The following is a 20,266-nucleotide window of genomic DNA, read 5'->3' on the forward strand; positions in this document are numbered from 1 at the left end:
GCCGGCGCGGCGGCGGCGTGGGTTGGGGTTGCTGCGGCGACGGCGCCTGCTCCTGCTCTGCCTCGTGCCCCCGCCCGGCGTCGTTGTCAGATGGCGCGTAGGAGGAAGGCGAGGCCGGCAGCCAGGGCGAGGCGGCGGCCGGTGGTGTGCGAGGTGGTGCTGGCCGGACACGCGGCCTTGGCCCGATGTCCGGCGGCGTGAGGCTGTGGAGGTGCTGCGCGAGGAGCAAGCCGGCGGTGGTGACGGGGTCATCAAGTGGCTGGCTGCCATTGGTGACCTCAGTGGCTTTCTGCAGCATGCAGGAAGCGGTTTGGCAGTGAAGAGTTCATCCTCTGTATTGCCAGCTTGACCTGCGGGGTGGTAGACTGAGCTTGGGTGTTGAAGGGATGGCGTGGTGGTCTGGCGATGGTCGTTGTGCAGGATGGTTGTGTGGGGTTTTGATGGGAAACCGCTGGCGAAAGCCTTGCCAGGCCATGGGCTGGCATGACGACGGCGACGCCATTTGGCGCCGTTCCCCTCCTTGGAGGCGTCGTCCTGGCATTGACCCCTCGTAACACGAAGAACCCTCTACGCGCAATGGTAGCCTTGGTGGACTCCTGCAATGTCCCCAAAGCTCTTCAGGTCTAGGGTGTTTGACGAGGCCTCACTTCCTTGGCTTCGTTCCTTGCTACAACGGGTGTTCATCACTCTTATCTGGTTACTGTGGGGTAGAGTCGGAACTGCTTTGCTGGGGGCGACGAAGCTTGGCAACAATGACACACTGCAATTTCTTTATAGGATTGTTGATGCTAGCTGTGTGTAGGAGTGGTTCCTTGGTAGCTTGGGCTGATGTCCTTCGTGGGTGTCGTTCTTGTTTGTTCATTTTGGCGTTGGGATAGCATCACATTGAAGTCGAAGCTGCTGTGTCACTTGGGTGACAAGCTTGGCAACGATAACATGTGTAAGCTGCCGTGTTGTCTCAAATGGCAAGCTTGGCCGATGCCTTGTGTCGGGCTCTGTCGTGGTAGTTTAGGATAGGTTAGCTGTTGGTGTGGTGTTGTAGTTGTGGTTTTCGCTCAGTTTTCTCTAATTAACTGAGGTGTTGTAGTTGTGGTTTTCGCTCAGTTTTCTCTAATTAACTGAGCACTGTAAAGTTTGATCCCGTTTTCTTCTCAAAATGGGATATCTTCTTCTTAATATAAAATGTCGGCAACGGCCTGACCGTAGGTTTCAAAAAATATACGAGGCAGTTTCTCTTTTGCTTTTAGCCTGCAACACGCTAGCTCAAAGTGCAACACTTTGCACATTTGGCACAGACGTTTACATCCATCCATCGAAGTTATTCGCATCAGTCAGAGTGACATGTAAAGAGTGGAGAAGATGTAACCCGATCGAACAAACAGACAAGCTGATCGAACAAAAAAAGACAGCGGTTTTCCATATATATAAATCACGATATAGGAAAATCAAGAACATCCGTCCCTACGGAAAAAGCAAATCCGTTTTACAAAGCATTATTATTCAGAGTACACAAAATGACACTCGGTGAACAGGACAGACTAGTAATAAAATTCAAAGGGCCTTGTCGACGCCAAGGATAGACCGAGACCGAAATCCAACGTTGACACATCACGGCTGATGCACGCACGCGTACGTTTCTTTTTTTTGTTTTTTTTGGGCGCAGAAATGCACGGGAGAGGCCCGCCGGACGGCTTAGTTCTGCTTCCACAGCAGCGTGGTCTCGGCGATCATGCCGGTGACGACGTATGGGTCCATGTTGGACGCCGGCCTCCTGTCCTCGAAGTACCCCTTGCCCTCCTTCTCCGTGTCGCGCCCCACGCGGATGGACGCGCCGCGGTTCGCCACGCCCTGCACGCACGCACGCAAAAAAAGGTTATGATCTCATGGTAGGCTAGCCGATCGATCGACGAACGGCGGGCGTATGCGTGTATACACGTACCCATTTGAAGGTGTTGATGTCGGCGGTCTCGTGGCGGCCGGTGAGGCGGCGCTCGTTGCCCTCGCCGTAGGCGGCGATGTGCTCCTTGTGCCTCAGCGCGAGCTTGTCGATCGCCTTCTTGATCACCTCGTAGCCTCCCGGCTCCCTCATCGACTTGGTGCTGCAAAATGCACAAAATGCACACATAAACCACCTGTGTTGCAGCTCACTCACAGCATCAGAGAGCTAGAAAATTGTTACTGCTGCTACCTGAAGTTGGTGTGGGCACCAGCGCCATTCCAGTCACCCGGGATCGGCTTCGGGTCAAGGGAGAGCACGACTCCGGCCACCTCTGTGACCCTCTGGAACCAATCAACCACGACAAAAGTTCAGCTAAACCTCAACGTACTAATTAATTAAGATGTAGTAACATTGCAGAACTGGAACATATACTGCTCGCAGTTGAGCGGTGTACTTGTCGCGATGCTTATTCCGATTAATCCAAGCTAGCCGAGAATAATATAATATATCATATCAGGATATGATTTGTACGTACCTCGAGGATGTAGCGGGCAACCCACACTTGGTCAGCAGCGGCGATGCCAACTGACGGGCCAACTTGGAACTCCCACTGTCACCCACAGAATCCGATTCAGAATCAGAATTAGCACACGTATCAGCCGTCGTGTTCATGTGCCATACTATGGTACATGGAGCCCGGTGGTGATAAGATGAAGAGAACAATATGGAGATTTCGTTGGAAGTACCTGGCCGGGCATGACTTCCCCGTTGATGCCACTGATGTTGATCCCGGCGTAGATGCAGGCCTTGTAGTGGGCGTCCACGATGTCGCGGCCGAACGCCTTTTCGGCACCGGCAGCGCAGTAGTATGGTCCCTGAGAGAGAAAAAAAATTCAGAACAAAGTTCAGAAAATTACAGAGGATTTTATGGGAAAATATTACCGACACAAGCATATCTAATTGCTATTCATGACACTAGAGCTGGTCTTTTTTCAGTTAAGTCCCTATAAGGCTCAAGTGGCAATTTAAGGATTTGTAAATTTTCAGCAAGTCAACTACCATAGATTAATAAAAACTGCAAGTGTGGCTTTGATTTTTCAAATTCTGACATCACATTCACGTACATCACATAGCTTGGTTTTATATAATTTGCAATAGTAGGATGTTACTCCTCTTTCAAACTCTTTCAAACATTGTTTCTATTGGGTAAAGCAAGAACATTTTTGTTGAAAAATTCACAACAATACTACCAAACAAAGTCTATTTTAATGAAGATTCTAATGCCCTAAATTCTATGGAGTAACTATGAATATTTTGAGCAGTGATTTCTTGCCTGTGGGCCAGGGAAGCCACCAACTGGCCAGCCAAGGGGCCAGTTCACATCCTTTTGAAGGAGTGTGTACTCCTGCTCAATACCGTACCTGTTTGGATTCAGAGATAAAACCTTATGAGAATGGTATAGCAGATAAGATAGTAAAGTAGATATAGATTTGGGGGTCTCCACATTTGGTGGTCCTTAAAAACTTTTTTTTATTTTGAACGGCCTTGAAAACTTTTAGTTTTCATATTTAGCTATTTGATAAACTAAACTAAACTATTATATTTGTGTCAACAAAAATGATCTAGATTACTACTCACCAAGTAGTAATTTAAATCACTTGGTGAATATAACAATCGTTTCAGAACTTGAAAGTTCTGACATGCTTATATTTATTGGAAACAAGGATTTTTTTTAACAACGGAGTTAAAATTTTAATTAAGTCGTATGCAAAAATACTTTAATAATCTGGAGAGAACGGTTCTTACCATGGCACCTCAGCAACAACATCAGGGTGGCTGAAGATCTTGGCGGCACTGTGCCTCTTGTTAGTGGGGATTGGCTCACCTTGTGGCGTGTAGCAGTCGCACATCACCTATAGTAACATTAAATTAAAAAAGTAAGCAAACCAGCGACTTCCCGATATAGGGTATGTTTAGTTCACGCCAAAATTAAAAGTTTGATTGAAATTGGAACGATGTGACGGAAAAGTTGAAAGTTTGTGTGTGTAGGAAAGTTTTGATGTGATGGAAAAGTTGAAAGTTTAAAAAAAAAGTTTGGAAATAAACTTAGGCATAGTTGAAAATTAAGGGCTATGCAGTTACTGCTTTAAGCTGAATGAAGTACATCTACCCCCTTTCTCCCTAACTTAAACCCTAACATCCAAAGAAAATTTTAAGGAGAGAAACAGAAACCACAATGCCCTCAATTAATGTGAAAGTTGTATTGATTTACTGGTAGGTCGGGGGTATTGAGGTAATAAAACTTCTTGCTTTGCGGATTGACGATAGTTAAGAAGATAGAAGGTGTTTATTTTGGAATAAATTTCAAATTCCAGAAATTGTTTTATTTTGATACGGAAGGAGTACGGAAGCTATTCGTGGCCAATGTTTCTAACAGGCTAATTTATATCTATACACAAGAGTTGAATTCCATAAAGTACGAGCAGGCCAATCAATGATGTAAGAATTTTGGCATGTCTACATCAGGGTGTAGGCAGTTTGCTGGCTAAGAGCAAGATAAACAGCTAAAGGTTTCGAGCACATCCAACAGCCAGAAAAAATAACCTAACTACTAGTTAACATATTCATAATTTTATTTTTCAGACCAAGCTACAATTCAACAAGGTTAACACTTAACAGTGCCTGAAATAATATGTTTCTACAACAAATCTACCATCTCACACATTCAAATTTTGTTTGCAAAGGACCTTTCGTTCCCTTCCTTTTGGCCATCATAAAGTGTCAATATGTCATGAGCTACAAAGCAAAAAAAAAGTACAAGAGAAGTGAGAGGAACTTACAAGGATGTTGTCGCCCCTCCTGAACGGGTCCTTGAAAATGGCTTGAGGGCTTCAAAGTAAGAAAAGAAAAATGTTAAAAGGCATAAGAAACAAAGAACCTTTGGTAATCTACAAAGTAAAACCATCACAAGAGACGATGAGAACAAGGCCATATACATACTAGAGGATCACTTCGCTGTCCTCGCCGGGAGCCTGCCCGGTGCTGGAGCCGTCGTAGTTCCACTTCGGCAGCTGGCTCACATCGGTGATGGGGCCTTTCACAGTCTGCTCGATGAAAACGGAAGAACAAAAATGGTGAGAAAATTCAGAATTGTGATAGTGTTAGTGATCATAATGAGTCCAGGATTGTATGTTGAGATAAACACACTCACCCTCGCTTTGCTCCTGAGGTCTATGCCCGATCCTCCAACCCTGAACAGAAATAAAAAAGATGACGTTTTGAGACGAGGAAGATCATTCAGGTTGTTGTATCAAAGAAACTTGGTAGAAAAGTTTGATCAGTGGTAGAATTCAGGAAGCGAACAATCATCAATTTTCACGATCCACGACGATCATAGGTAGGGAAATGGAGATTAATTTCGCACAAAAAAACGCGATCTTGCATCCTTGAAGAACGCACCAGTGCAGCAGGAGACTTGCTAGTGCAGACGAATATAAGAAATCAAGAACAGATCAAAAGCAGAGGAGGTTTGCCAACCAGATGTACTCGGCGATGATCTTGTCGCTGCAGTCGCTGAGGTTGAGGTTAACGAGGTCGGTGAGGTTGGCCATTGCTCAAAGCAGAAGAGATCTGAATGAGCAAGATGCAAGCGGAAAATGAGGTGTAGAAGAGGAAGCAGGGATGAGGAGAAACAGGGAGAGGAGAGGGATATTTATACCCAGAAGGAGAGAAGTTAGCTACGGTGTGCTTGCAAGTCGCAAATCGCAACTGTGGATAGCGAAGTAGGGGCAAGTATCATTCAGAGACATTTTTTTTTCAGTTATTTGATTAATAATGATATTGGCCGTTTAAAAAGATAGCGTCTATATTATCTTTATCTTTTAACAAAAATCAAGGGAATGGATTACCTCTGGTGTGGCAAGAAACTGAAGTAATCATCTCAAATCGAGAGGATGCTGCAGTATTTTCAGGGAGAAAGAAGAGGTGTAATCATAAATTCATACGTAATATGATAATTTGACACTATTGTCTAAAAAAACATGGTTAACATAGTAAAACAATTTGTTCGTAGTCAATAGGAATTAACCGTGGACCGTGGTAACTTAAGTTGGATGGAAGTTTACTCCACTTATTATTTTCTTGGGGTTTTTTTTCATCTGGTGTCCAACTCATGAATTATGTGAGCACTGTGCTTGTGCACATATGTATTTCCAGAAGGATGTTTACAACTAAAAGGAGGAGCAAAATATAGTGGGTCAGTTTTCCAAATAATGAGGAAAAGAGTTTGTAAGTGAACATGATCGTGCAACTAAAATACAAAATAGTTTGTTTTGTATGCTTGCACATTCACGTTTATTAACTTTTGAGTTACATTGATTTAAATAATTCAAAGTCAACATGGTGATTAGTTTTCGGTGTTGACCTAAGAATATGCGAGCTCTATTTTTAAATGAAAAAAGGGAAAGAAAGACACAAAATGCTGCCTTGATACTTAGACATATTTTTATTCGAAATAACGTTTGATGATGATGTATAGTATAGCAAAGAATTTGGCCGTGATGCTCCCCTTGTTCTGTTGGATGGTCACTTATCCAGAACCTAAATTGCTAATGACTGTTGCTTACTTAATTTTGTGTCCTTAAGATTTTAGAGTAGAATAGCTCTTATAGAGCAGTACAAATTGTAACTGCTTTCCATTAATAAGTTTCGGCTATCACAAGTAATCAAAAACCATGCTTCTGGTTAACTACATCTCCATGACAAAAAAACAAAGAATTGGACGTCATCATTCCAAGCCAAAAAGGAGCGACCCCTTTTCTCTTTGTTTTTCTTATCTGTTCTGAGAAATACAGGAGGTAGAGGTTTGATGTATCTATCAGGCCTCCAATAGTAGACATCAGCCAACAAATTTATAAAAAGGATCACCAATTGATCCACGGAATCTTTTTTTTTTTAACTGTTGACCTCAACGTGACAATGATCATTGATTGGTTCGTCACATTTCTGCTCTGTATTTGCATAGACAATAACTTTCCAAATGTTAAATCCGACAACGGCCGTGGCATACACTCCACAGATGTCAATGATTTGTCAATTTATTACAAGTTTTTAGAAAGAAATGACACAAGGTTTTTTAACCTAAGAACTGAGGATAAAACACTGATTATTAATCGGATTGATGACATATTGAGAGTTTGTCTAAGCATAAACAAGCAGAACTTTGCTTCAATATTCTCAATGCTGGGCCAAAACATTAATATTTTTTTAGCTCCACCAATCTTACTTTGTTCCTTGATCTGTTCAACTTATTCATCCAATCTGGACTCCTTGATTCTATAATGGTATCTACAACTGCCAGGTTCTAAAAAACAGCAACAAAGCGGTTTTTAAAATGTCAACTTGTAGCATCCAAACGTCTTCCATTCACCGCATTGGTTGACTTTGCATCTACATATTTTGCTCTTCTTCTCTTCCCGGCCTGTTGTTTTAAGAAATTGACTTTGCATTGCATACAATAACATCATCTGATGTGTGACTCTTGACAAATAATTTGTGTTTTAAGCATTTTGGTCCCTGGTTACATGTCTCCAATCATTGTTGGTTAAGACCAAGACAGATTGCATTTTGTTACATTCTTGCTAATCCCAACGTCTTAAGTGTATGTTCTTGAAGATGCATGGTTACTTGTGCCATATCCCAAATGATTTAGTAGCTACCTTTTGCATTTAGCACTCAGTTTGCTCTTCTTATATTACTGACTTTCAGATCAGATGTCATGCTTAGAGTTACTGATATTGTGCAATTTCTACCTTGTGTTAGTAGGAAGTGAGGTGATCTGAATCTTCCCGGGTTTATATTTCCCTTTTGGCACTCTTATTTGATACTTCCTCCGTTTCACAATGTAAGTCATTCTAGCATTTCCCACATTAATATTGATGTTAATGAATCTAGATATATATATATGTCTAGATTCATTAACATTAATATGAATTTGGGAAATGCTAGAATGATTTACATTGTGAAACGGAGGAAGTATTTGATATATTATGCAACAAGCCTACAATCATTCATATGTTCATATGAGGGCAATCAGTTGTTAGGGTCGGGCATGAGATCTCCAGATTGATGACCCTTTAGGCTCACAGAAGTCATGCCAGTTGCCAAGGTGGCAAGAGTAACATTGTTGTCCCAAATAATTTTTTTTTGTGGGGACCCAAAGAACAAATTAGCTAGTTTATGTCTATTTGTTTGAATCAAAGAACTCAAATTGTTGTTTGCAACCCATTTTTCTGTGCAGAATCTTGCATCTTCCAAGCACCACTGGCTTGTCTCAATTGGCCAAGGAATCTACTTCCCAACAGTTTTAGTTTACTAGATGGCAAGTATTATTTTTATGAAGAAAGGTCAACCAAGATACTCCTCATTTTGTCCAACCTATCCCCATCAAAAACCTTGTCAATTAACTACAATTCCACATGCACTGTTTTTCTCCAACACTTCTAATCCCAATTCATGTGATACGAACAGTAGTGTCATAGACAACTTATGCTACCATCTAAAAAGAAATTAACTGATGCAGGAACGAATTTGTATTCTTCGTGCGACCCGTGCTATTGTAATGGGGTGCCACAGATGTCCCAACATATAAGAACACCACAGCTAGGATTGGTCATACTGGGGAGAGTAATTCATATTGAATTATCATTTGGTAATTGTTTTAGTTAAAGAAAATTGTCATGAAGAACTAAGTATAAACTAATATACAGTCACAGCCTCTAGGGGTAACATGTTGAAAAACTGACAAAAGCCCAACCGGGCGCTGAGATCCGAGTGGATCAAACAGGAAAACCACTCCAGAAACCATCAGCAGGTCAGGTGAGGACTGAAACATGGTGCCGAGCGCCAATCAGATCTGGAACTGGAGGCAGGAAACAAAAGAAAAATGGACGGCAGTTGGCTGCGTCCAGGCGATGCATTATCCATGTTCGATCGATCTGCTAATCGAGATGGCTTTTGCCATTGGACAGTCATCCGCTCGTGTGTATTTCACCCTGCAGAAAAGGGGGCAGCAGGGCGCAAGATGTGCGGAGAACAGGCACAGGATGAAAGGAGAGGAGGGGTAAAAACAGAGGATGGCTAAGAGGAAAGAATGGATTACAACCACCAGATTGACGATGCACATGGTTGTCCAACAAGATTGGATAGAAGTGTGCCCCATGGATGAACTAGGACCAGCCATGCTCGGTCTAGTAGAGCTTTTTGGCAAATTGAGACCAGAATTTGTACCGTGGATATATTCCCTGTGAATCGTGGGACCATCGGACATTGTACAAGGATGCTTGGTGAGCTGCATGAGGAAAAGATGGGAGGAGAATCGCAAGCACATAAATGAATAATAAATCGATCTGGTAATGTGCAGGAAGCGAATGTAGCAAAAACAAGTACAGAAACAGACCATTTGGAGCCTTACACCTCCTCGGTTACCCACGTTTACTAATAGGAAAAAAAGTACAAATTACCCCCACGAACTATGGCGGTCGTCCAAATTACCCCTCTGAACCATAAAACCGGACATTCTTCACCCCCCAACTATGCAAACCGGACGAATTACCCCCCTCGACCCAATCCACGATGGTTTTGGTCTACATGGCATACGCGTGGCAGTCCAGTCAGCATTTTATTTATTAAAAAAATGTAGGACCCACCTGTCATACTCATATTCCACTATTCCTCTCTCTCTTCTCTCTCTTACTCTTCTCCTCTCTCTCTCTCTCCTCTCACTGTCAACTACGCAAGCGGCGGACAGAGGAGGCGAGGCGAGGCAGCGACGGCTGAGGAGGCGGCGGCGGCGGCTAGGCGAGCGGCGGCTAGGCGAGCGGCAGCTAGGTGGCGAGCGGCGGCGGCTCGAGGCGTGCGACCGGCGGTGATGGGTGGACGCGGAGGCGGACTAGGCGGCTAGCGGCGGAGGCACCCTGGCGGAGCTCTCTCGGACGGCCGATGACAGAGGCGGAGGCGGAGGCGGAGCGTGCGTCCGGTGGCGGAAGAGAAGGGGGAGTGTCGGAGCGAGCGGCCGGGAGCCTGCCGCCCCAAGCTCCGTCTGCGCGGAGGAGGCGAGCGCGGTCGGCGTAGGCGGTTGGCGAGGTGAGGACGGCGGCGCGTGGGGGGCGAAGGACGGCGGCGGCCGGCGACGGAGGCGGAGGCTGACCGGGCGCGCGGTGGGCGGCGGGCTCCTCCTCCACGTCGTGGGCGCGCGGTGGGCGGCAGCGTGCAGGAACGCGTGGTGGGCCACCGCCGCCACCGCGGGCTCCTCCTCCTCGTCGGCGCGCGGTGGGCTCACCGCCGACCGAAGTCGCGCCCGTGGCCGTTCGCCCTGCCGCTCGTCTTCAACCGCCCGCCCCCGCCCCCGTAGGCCCGCCTCCGCACGCTGCGTGCGCCGCCGTGCGCCGTCGTGCGCGCCACCGCGAGGGATTGCGGCCGACCGCCACGACAAGCAGCCGCCCCTGGCGCGGGGACGGATGGAGGCGGGTGCGGGCGGCGGCGCGGGACGCGGAGACGGAGGTTGAGGCGGCGGCTGGCTCTCGGGTTCCGCTTCTACCCAACAGAGGAGGAGCTGATATGCTTCTACCTCCGCAACAAGCTCGACGGCCTCCACGACGACATCGAGTGCGTCATCCCCGTCTTCGACATCTACTCCGTCGACCCGTTGCAGCTCTCAGGTACCAGCACACACGTGTGCATTGCGTTCGTCGTACGTCGTCGCGCGAGCGCCGCGTCACCTGTATACACCTGCAGAGATTCACCACGAGATGCTGGGCAGCAGCGGCGAGGAGGGGGAGCCGTGGTTCTACTTCTGCCCGCGGCAGGAGCGGGAGGTGCGGGGCGGGCGACCGAGCTGGACCACGCCGTCGGGGTCCTGGAAGGCGGTGGGCACGCCGGGGGTCGTCTAATCCGCGCAGCCGTGGCCGCACGCCGTCGGGAACCAAGACCGCGTGGAAGATGATGAGAGAGAGAGGGAGGAAGATGGGAAGATGAGGTCTTACAGGTGGCCCCCACCATTTTTAAAAAAGAAAATGTTGATCGGATTTCCACCTCAACGCCATGTATATGCCACGTAGGATCAATACCACTTCATATTGAGTGAGGGGGGTAATTTATCCAGTTTCAATAGTTTGAGGTCTAATATGTCTGGTTTTGTGGTTCGGGGGGTAATTCGGACCACCACGATAGTTCAGAGGGTAATTCGTACTTTTATAGATAAAAACAGCTTGTTAAAGAACAAGAATTAATTTATAGATAAACTTTTTATAGAAATGTTCTTAGTGACTTAAAAGTCAATATAAAAAACTGTGCCAAAAATTTCTTAAAATTAACTTTAAAATTAAATATGAAAATTCAATTTTTGATTTTTGGCATTGACTAATTAGACCAACGGATCAAGCTCTTACTATGCATCACTGGAGCGCAATCACCGGTCAGTGATACGACTGTGATCCGCTCAGCCCTATAGCATGAATGCTATGCTGGAACTGAACTGAAAAAAAAATAAAAATAAAAATAAAAATAAACCACGGCACTAAATGCCTGTCACAACAGCCAATCGCAACAAACGAAACATGAAGGTTGCAATGACCAAAGTATTCGATGAACTCTACACAGATTAGGCATCCCGTATTCATGGCATTTTGTTACAGAAATCTCCTACTTATTAGAAGTAACAGCTCAATAATCTACGAATGAAGAATGAAAATTACACGCCATCTGGTAAAAAAAATCACACGCCACAGTGAAAAATGATATATCTACTGTAAGAAAATGTCAAAAATAACCTGAAGAATTTCAAGAATTCGTCCTTAAAGCAACGACATGAATTTGCTAAAAATTAAGAAGTAAATTACCAATTTTAAAAGTTCACGATTATCATGTGGTAGAAAATTACAGATGGCGTGGATCACAAGAGCTAGGAACAAAAATTTACATTGCATCACTAATTTATTGGAGATTGATAAGCAGAACAGTCGTGACATATCTCCAAATACTATTTTGCTCATTGGCCTTCAATTGAAAAATTACAGAAACCACATGAGCAGTGAAACAGCTAAAAGAAAAGGGAAAATAATAGCTGAAAGAGGGAAACGAGCTTTCTCCAACAAATAATTGCCATCCCATGACAAAAATCTAGGAACCAAACAAAAAGATTACACTCTATGTACCCTATGAACCTCCTTTGAAAAAAAAATAAAGGAGACTAACCAAAGCCCCAACAAATTTGTGACGATGCGTCTTGCAAATGTATAATACATCACAATCAACCAAAATGCATCATGAAATGCCTCTGGATGTTCTCGAAGGGGGCCTGCCAATCTCTGATGTCGAAGAGGAATGTGCTTCTTCGTATCTTTGAATTTCCTGCATGCAATTCACAAAAGTTACATAGCGGTTTTCCTATCAAAGAATAAGCATCTTAGTGGCAACCTTTGTTTGACTAAGTTATGAAGGTTTGCAGTGAGAAACTATGGTACACAATCAAAGAAGCCATTCAAGAGCAACTTTTCCTAGTTGCAGTTGGCAGATTTCTGAAAACAGTCAGGTTTCTGGGAAATAACATTTTAGTAGCAAATCAAAGGGACTAACAAATGTGTTACAAGATTAAATTATGATGCGATGATGATTCAGGTAGACCTACAGTTGATACGGGAGACATCAGATATTTAATATATCTGCAAAGAGAAGGATTTACAACTTAACACGAAGAAACTCTCACAACCAATTGTAGATGAAAGGATTAAAGACCACCCCCCCCCATCCCCCCCCCCCCAAAAAAAAAAAAAGAAGAAGAAGAAGAAGAAGTGTTCAACACCAAGAAAACACAGATCTTAGTTGCATAGGTAAGCTAAGGAACCATTTTCAGTACGCAACTAAAAACCTAGTTACACTTTAATGGGGGAAGCAACTACGTATAGGTATACAATATAATCAGATATATGTTAATGGCTTAATGCAAGAGAAACATTACCTGTGATAATACTATAGCTGAAGCAGATTTTTGGGATTGCAGTTGATTCTTTAGATGAACTCTGTGCTGCTGCTGCATGCTCTCAAACTGGTGGAGCCGGGATGGGAAATTGATTGCATTGTAGCTCTGAGTGTCGTGATTTCGATTACCATCTTCTGTCACTTGTAGAATCTGAGAGTATGGATTTGTTGAAGATGTGCGTTTCAAATTTTCACTGAAAGGCACAGTCTTCAGCCGAGTTCTCAAGATCTTGAAGGCTGCACTTTGCTGCACAAACACATAAAGCTTAGTCATTCAATTCTAGAACTACTTAGAAAAATGACTATTGAAAACTTCCCGTAGTCTGTAAATAACATGAGGGACACATAAGGTTTACAAAAGCTCAACCTTTCCTACAGAATCTGGTGAAAATGTCATGTTTGGCTTGAAGAATGAGACGATGAATTGATAATCAATACCTCAGAACTTGAAACCGCAAGTTTACTTATGTGGGGAAATGAGGAAATGGATTGTCTCACCAAAATCATCAATGGACATGTGAACCAACGCATACTAGCGTAGTTGGGCTCCTCACTTCGAACAGCATATGCAGGCCGAAAAGCATGATGCTAGAATAACGGAGGGGAAAAGGGAAAGGTAATGGTTATGTTAGCAACAGAGCGCCATGCATGCTGCAGAGAACAGAGGTGGTGCTGGTGATTGGCGAACAAAAGGACGGCAGCGAAGAATGGACATAGCCAGGTGGGCCAAGCAAGCTCAGTCTCTCACCATGCTTTGTACAATGGTTTTTGCCCTCTGGAAGAGAAGAGGTGATCAGGTGGGGTAGCCCAGCTCAGCCTATCACTATAAATAGCTGGCCACCTCTCTCTGTCCCCATGCCGTTTGTTTCTCACAGGCTTCTCCCCACATCATCGGCCACCTCGACATCTCCCTATCAGCTTTATCCTGTTGGCCAACCAGACCGTGACCATGCCACATCAATAGGAGGTGGAGATGGCCTCAGCAAGCTTCCCAGAGAAGCTATTTGCAACTGCAGGGAGGAGCAGCAAAAGTAGCAACAACAGAATGAAATAGGTTGAGGAAGGAGAAGCGGCAGAGAGTTATCGACAACAGCGAATGTCAAGCAGACGGCTTCAGCATCAGCTTTTATTGATCAGCAACTGCCATCCTAGTCAAAACTGAAAGGACTAAGTAGCTGCCAAGTCGCTTCTCACGGAACTAGGCTAAAGCTTACAACTTAATAATAGGTCATCAGACACCTATGTTAACATCAGATTGCCACATCAACCAGATACTTTGCTTACTTTAAGTAAGCTAAAACAGTTCTAACTAGTCCATGTTAGGCATAACTTAAGCATATTCCTGCATCCAACCTAACAATCTAACACACGAGAATTTCCTTCTCTATGTGTATCAAGTGTTCCGCTTCTCAGTTTGGAAACAGAATATGCATGAAACTATCAAAGCAAGACCGTAGGGTCACAAAAAATGAGATATCAAACATACCTGAGGCAGTAGCATCAGGAGACCATAAAGTGTTTTGAGAAGCCAGGTATGTTTTCCAGGCTCAAGAAGCTGCAAATTTTATTAAACAAATCATTGGAGTACCATATCATAGAATAGTATCATCAGAACATTCAATTCTCCATACTGCTATACGCCTATACCACAAGTAAGATAACAAGAACAGTGCCCATGTCACCAAAGATTCATAAACTACTACTGACACAGTGTCAGTGTGACACATCACATAAACTGAATAACACATACATATGGGCTTTACAGCATTTGTACTGAATGTGGAAGCATTAGGAGATATCAAAAAGTTTAAATAAAATGCAAACCAAAAAACAACTACTCCCTCCGTCCCAAAATATAACAACTTTTAGCCCTCAGGATTTGTCCCAAAATATAACAACTTCTCCAACACTCTTTCCAACCAATCACAACCCTCCACCATTCACTTTTCCCACCTACCTCCACTACTCATCCAATCACAACCCTCCACCACTCACTTCTACCTACTTTCTTAATAACCGTGTCCAACTCTAAAACTTCTTATATTCTGGGACGGAGGAAGTAGTTTCATATCAACCGAATGAAACAAAGATGAGGTATTATTGGAAAATGGAGCTCTACCTGCAAACGTAAGTAAGCAAATACAGGAGTCTCTAAAAGACGGATTAATTTGTCTAGTTGCACGAGAAACTTCACATTTATATCTTCCTCTCCCAAAGACTGGATAACAGAAATTGCATGATTGTATGCCTACACATGTTGGAAAAGAACATCCAAAGATCAGTGCCCAAGTAAGAAACACAAACTGCAAAAGTTAGAAGTTGGTCATTACCTGCGCAAGTAGACACAAGCTTATTGTAGCCATCGGAGAGTGACACCAAGAAGCGTATAAAGATTGAAATAAGTCCTTGCCACAAGAATCAACCAATGTTTTCTTAAGAAGAGAACGCAGCTCAGCAAGTTCGGTTGATGTGAGCAAAATTAAATTCAAGGCCTACAAGAAATTTAACAGTTACGGAATGTCTACAGTTAAATTAGGCAGTAGTATAGTGTTGCAACAGTGGGGGATACCTGAACCATGGTGGATGCAAATTCAAGGTCACCTTCGGTCTCAAGAATAGTAGAGAACTCTCGATAAACTTTTTCAGCACCCAAAAGAATACAAAGTCGACGAACTATCAATGCGCCACGTCTGTATAAGTATGTCATAAACCATTGTTTGGTAAGCAATTTATGTAATAGTGAACTGTGTAACCCTAAAAGTAGGACTAATAACAAAGAAACATATACTATGTAATCAACTTTTGAGTGGGGAAATGTGCATACTTCTCCAGTAGAACATGATTGTTGTGAAAAGTGTGGATTAAGTAGGATACAAGATGATGAAAGTGATGAGACTCTTCAGCTATGCGCGCATGAACTTCCAACACTAATAGAACAACCTGCACATGAAAAAATGTGATGACAATAGCCAAGCTCTCTGATACGGTACAACAAATTTATTGAATTAGCAAAATATTAATGGTCAATAACCCTATAAAGCCATCAGCCCATCAGTCATTTATTGAACTATGATGCAAAGGGTTAGCATGATTTTTCCTTTTTGGTGGCAGTGGTGGTTGGGGGGATGTGAAGGTTATTTATAGCTATCATATAATTGTGTCAAGCCCAGGTGACAATGGAGAAGTAGACTTTATTAAGATTTATGAAACAAAGGATATTACAAATCCAATGGCAAGAACAGCAGGTGTTTTTCTTTTTGGAAGGGAAACAACAGCAAATCTATCCTTGCCAACAGCAAGCGAAAATGGATTCAATCATTGCCAACGCCAACACTGAAAAGCATCCCATTATGGTTTCTATACTGCAAGCGCAATCATGTCTGTGTAATTGTATATGTTTTGGAAAGCCAAACACTCAGATGGCTGATATAGGGCCATGAGGGTTACTTATAAAAAAACATTTGAAGGGATGAAGTAACCCCTTGGTATATTATCCATGGAAGAAAGAATAGGCCCACGATGCACTAAATTTGCACCAAGTCAAAAAATAAATTAGCACACACTGTTCTCACTAAGTTAAACCTTCATTGATTTTATTTCAAGACTTGGTCACAGATCATTTGTATAACAAATAAAGCAATTAATCAGCTGCTCACAGAAAGTTGTAATGAAAAGGTGCAGTTTCAAAGGCTTTGTAAGAGAGCTCACCGCATCTGAAGGATCAGAGAGTGCATTTAGGAGTGGATCGAAGATGTCATTCAAGTATGCCAAGAACTGTTACACAAGAAAAAAATATTAACATAAACCATCCAATAATGAATTTGAACTGTGTGTACCACATGTCCATGTTAGAGGGGGATTCCTTTGGGACTTTCAGGAGAGAGTTTAAATTGAGCTAAATCCTAAGGGTCTGAAGAAAAACCTCCCACAGTCCATAAAAAATTAAATGTGAACAAATTATGCAGGTACAGCTTGTTAAAATATATGTTGTGTAGCCCCAAAAAGCATCATAGTTGAGCACCTCAGCACGATATCGAACTAAGAGAGTGGAAAACCAATGCAATGACTCAATCCGGGTAGCCTCGTGTTCACTATTCAATTCCCTGAAATTGAAATTGAAAAAGGCTCGGTGTTATTTCACAAATGCCATGTTACAAGTGACTGCACATATTTTTAACTCTTGATCCATGAATATAGATACATCGGCATGAAACCAAATTTCCTATGCAAGTGGTTTAGTAGAGAACCTCTTTGCAATTGAGAGAATGGCTCCAATATCAAATCCTTCAGTTGGATCAGCTTTTATAGCACAAAGTTCCTCATTAGTTTCACGCGCAACCTAGCCAACAAAAAGTAAATAAAGATTAAAGAAATGACTTCCGACAGACAAGCAGGCTACATCTTCAAGAATTGTCTGTGTCCAAAGAAGAGAGGGAATTACCACTCTGATCTTCTCCTCTTGATCAGAAATACAGGGCAAGATGGCTCCCAAAATATCTGCATAGTAAGGAACAAGTTGTTCCCCACCAAGCTTGACAAACTCGTTAATCTGCAGAATGTGACAAAATATTACTCAGGTGTATCAAAGTAGACTAAATATTTTAGATTTCGATATCAAAATTAACAAAAGAAAACATAGAAGACAAAAGAAATACCCATGTGATAGACGTCAACCGAGTGAATTCATCAGAAGAACCAGCTCTCCGAACAAGTATTTCAGCCATACGACCATAATCTACATTCTTTTCATTTAAGGTTGCAAATCAGCATTGGAAGCATACCCAAAAAATGAAAAATGTAATTTTGTGGTATAAATGAAGACAAAGTTATTAAAGGGATATTCATCGGGCAAGATACATATGTTGCATTGCATCTCACTGTTCAGTGACTGATACAGATAGACAAGCAATTTCAATGAGGATGGACTTACTGGTGAATTTTTAATTTCCTGCAGAAACTCAGAAAGTGCTGCATCTGCTTGCTGCCTAATCTCATGGCTGGAATCACTCAGCATATTAAATAAACCTGCAGGGGTGACAAATAAAAGGTTGCTGAACTGTCAACGTAATAAGTAATATACTTGAAAAGTAAGAGAGGCATTACCATCAAGAAAATCAGGAAGGAAACCAAGCATGTCAATATCAGGCACACTGTCTAACACTGTTATCCACCCCACCAAAAATTGTCTCACATAAGGATTCAACACATTCATGCGCTCCCTCAAGAGTGGTATAAATTCTTCTATGCTAAATAGCAAAATTAAGATACAGGAACTATCAGAAATCGATACTAGATTAAGTTGTGCATGATATTGAGATTGAAAAAGGACATCACATATGTAGCATACCTGAACTGGTCACTCTCAGTTACTATATCCTGGTTTATAAATTACAAACAATGTTTATCAGGGCTAATCAAGGATGCAATACGTACAGGATGTATCAGTTGCCCAAACGATCGTACCTTGACAAGCCTGTCAAGAAGATGAGCAGCACTCTGCACGTTAGCATCAGAGTCTGCAGAAAGCTTGCATAATGCATCAAAAATTTTGTTGAAGTAGATGATGAAATCCCCTCTTACCACCTACAATAAAGAAAAGATTAATGCAGCAAAGCAAACGCATAATTCATGTACCATTACTTGACAAAATGTTTACCTTTGCTATGTTGTATAGTGCTTCACACGCATAGTAGCGAACTCTACTGTCTTGGTCCAGGAAGGAGGTAAGCACAGGAGGCACAATTTGCTGGAAGAATAGAGCAAAAAAGTTTAATGCAACCAAAATGACACTTGATAGAACACACCATTAATGAAGACCTGAAACGCAGTCCATCATAGCCCTAACTTAACAGGATAGATGTCTCAAGTAAATACTATAACATACAAAAGTAAACAATTTAGACTTAGATTAATCCATGGACAAGATTATATGGTGTGTTGAAAACTGGTAGGTTTTACCATCAGGAAAGAAAACTACAGCTATTTTTTGTCCAGTTAGCAGTACAACCAAACACTGCTTAAAATTTAATACTAAATCCCAAGCACTGAGTTCAGCATACACAGAATAGCAATTTGATTAAATTAGAGAAATCAACGGGGATATAAGACCAGTAAAGAGCTAACAGACCTCCAAATGTTGAGCAGCCTCACTGGTGAGTCCAACCGTGACTGCTGCAAGACCAATCAATCCGCCCTGCTAACAAAAAAGCGCCACAGAACTTCAACAAATCTGATCCCCAATAGCAGGGAATATGAAGATGACGGCGATGTAAGCAAACCTTCCGATGGTTCGCTTGGGGCGACATGGTGAAATCGTTGGTGAGCAGAGCGATCACTGCTGATATCTTGTCATGTTCTCCCGACGTCGCCAGCTGCTTCACGATCCCCTCAATCTATACACAAACAGCCCACCACGAACAAAAACAATTCCAGCTCAAATCCATCGTCGATTGTTCCAAAACCAGACCCCCTATGACGAGCCGAAATCCCTCACCTCGAGCGCGGCGTTCTTCCGCTTCTCGTAGAGCTTGTCGGAGAGGTTGCGCAGCACGGCGCCCGGGATGATGGAGAGCGCGTCGGCGGCCATCTCCGAACAAACCGCCAAGGAGATCCCCCCTCCCCTGCCGCCGCTACACCCTCCCGATCGCCCGCGATCGCCGCATCGACCGCCCGCCCCCCGCACCCGCACCCCCACCCCCCACCGTCGACGCAACCCTAGCCCCCCGAACAGGCGAAGGCGACGACGAGAGACCACGAGGGGGTGCGCCCCGCCAAACCCTAGAGACCTAAGCCCACCTCCGCTCGCTCGCGGGGCACCCTGGCGAAGCCTATCTCAATGGATTGGAGGTTGGAGACGACGGTGGTGTGATCTGGAGGAGGAGGGGGAGGAGGAGGTGGGGATCCGGGCGCGGCTGCTCTCTTCCCCTTCCCACACGGGGTAACGTTTACCGTTGCGGCGGCCATTAACGGCGCGTGTTTACCCGTGGGTGCGGGTCCAGGGGCGGTGAGGCTGGCGGGTGGGGACGCGCCCCGTGGACGGAGAGTGCGGTGCAGGAGGCTCGGTCTAGGCAGGTTTGGCGCGGTGGACTGAGCGTCGTGCTACAGCTAATGGATTGAGCCAGGAGGGGCACGGGTGCGTGAGCTCGGTCCAGGAGGACCGCGCTGGTGGGAGGGGTGAGAAAGGACACGGGAAAGGTGGTGCGTGGACTGGGTGCATATGAGGCGGGGTGGTCCCTGTAGTCGTGTCCAGGTTTCTCTTTCCACGGAAAAGGAGCCACTGCCCGGCTGCTCGTG

The 20,266-nt window shown here is 43.9% G+C and overlaps 2 protein-coding genes and 2 long non-coding RNA genes across 5 annotated transcripts; 2 read left to right on the top strand and 2 right to left on the bottom strand.

The window, feature by feature from the left end:
- The first annotated feature begins 24 nt into the window (after positions 1 to 24).
- LOC136355875 (uncharacterized) lies at positions 25 to 1,157 on the top strand. Its single transcript, XR_010740415.1, has 2 exons — positions 25 to 1,033; positions 1,079 to 1,157. It is a non-coding gene; the product is annotated as an uncharacterized lncRNA (long non-coding RNA).
- A 236-nt stretch (positions 1,158 to 1,393) lies between these two features.
- On the bottom strand, positions 1,394 to 5,625 carry LOC4332108 (glutamine synthetase cytosolic isozyme 1-2-like). Its single transcript, NM_001402091.1, has 11 exons — positions 5,477 to 5,625; positions 5,151 to 5,190; positions 4,940 to 5,043; positions 4,780 to 4,828; positions 3,746 to 3,852; positions 3,273 to 3,360; positions 2,686 to 2,814; positions 2,475 to 2,549; positions 2,189 to 2,280; positions 1,940 to 2,099; positions 1,394 to 1,848 (listed from the first exon to the last, which is right to left on the bottom strand). Exons 1-11 carry the CDS (start codon positions 5,548 to 5,550, stop codon positions 1,693 to 1,695), a joined length of 1,074 nt encoding a protein of 357 aa, NP_001389020.1. The 5' UTR covers positions 5,551 to 5,625; the 3' UTR covers positions 1,394 to 1,692.
- Positions 5,626 to 10,068: 4,443 nt separating this feature from the next.
- On the top strand, positions 10,069 to 11,251 carry LOC112938310 (uncharacterized). Its single transcript, XR_003241448.2, has 2 exons — positions 10,069 to 10,656; positions 10,733 to 11,251. It is a non-coding gene; the product is annotated as an uncharacterized lncRNA (long non-coding RNA).
- A 647-nt stretch (positions 11,252 to 11,898) lies between these two features.
- On the bottom strand, positions 11,899 to 19,886 carry LOC4332109 (protein VAC14 homolog). Of its 2 annotated transcripts, none has more exons than XM_015776560.2 (20): positions 19,467 to 19,886; positions 19,252 to 19,365; positions 19,101 to 19,166; positions 18,630 to 18,719; positions 18,437 to 18,556; positions 18,321 to 18,349; positions 18,077 to 18,219; positions 17,904 to 17,998; positions 17,629 to 17,715; positions 17,415 to 17,522; positions 17,221 to 17,312; positions 16,995 to 17,076; positions 16,682 to 16,747; positions 15,798 to 15,913; positions 15,543 to 15,663; positions 15,304 to 15,465; positions 15,093 to 15,221; positions 14,460 to 14,528; positions 12,954 to 13,220; positions 11,899 to 12,346 (listed from the first exon to the last, which is right to left on the bottom strand). In XM_015776560.2, the coding sequence occupies exons 1-20, from the start codon at positions 19,557 to 19,559 to the stop codon at positions 12,260 to 12,262; spliced, it is 2,136 nt and encodes a 711-aa protein (XP_015632046.1). In that variant the 5' UTR covers positions 19,560 to 19,886; the 3' UTR covers positions 11,899 to 12,259. The 2 variants fall into 2 exon arrangements, with proteins under 2 accessions (XP_015632046.1, XP_015632045.1); XM_015776559.2 differs by having other exon boundaries at positions 19,101 to 19,169.
- Positions 19,887 to 20,266: the final 380 nt, after the last annotated feature.

Source organism: Oryza sativa, chromosome 3 (assembly GCF_034140825.1).
Source record: "Oryza sativa Japonica Group chromosome 3, ASM3414082v1".
Taxonomy (NCBI): Eukaryota; Viridiplantae; Streptophyta; class Magnoliopsida; order Poales; family Poaceae; genus Oryza; species Oryza sativa.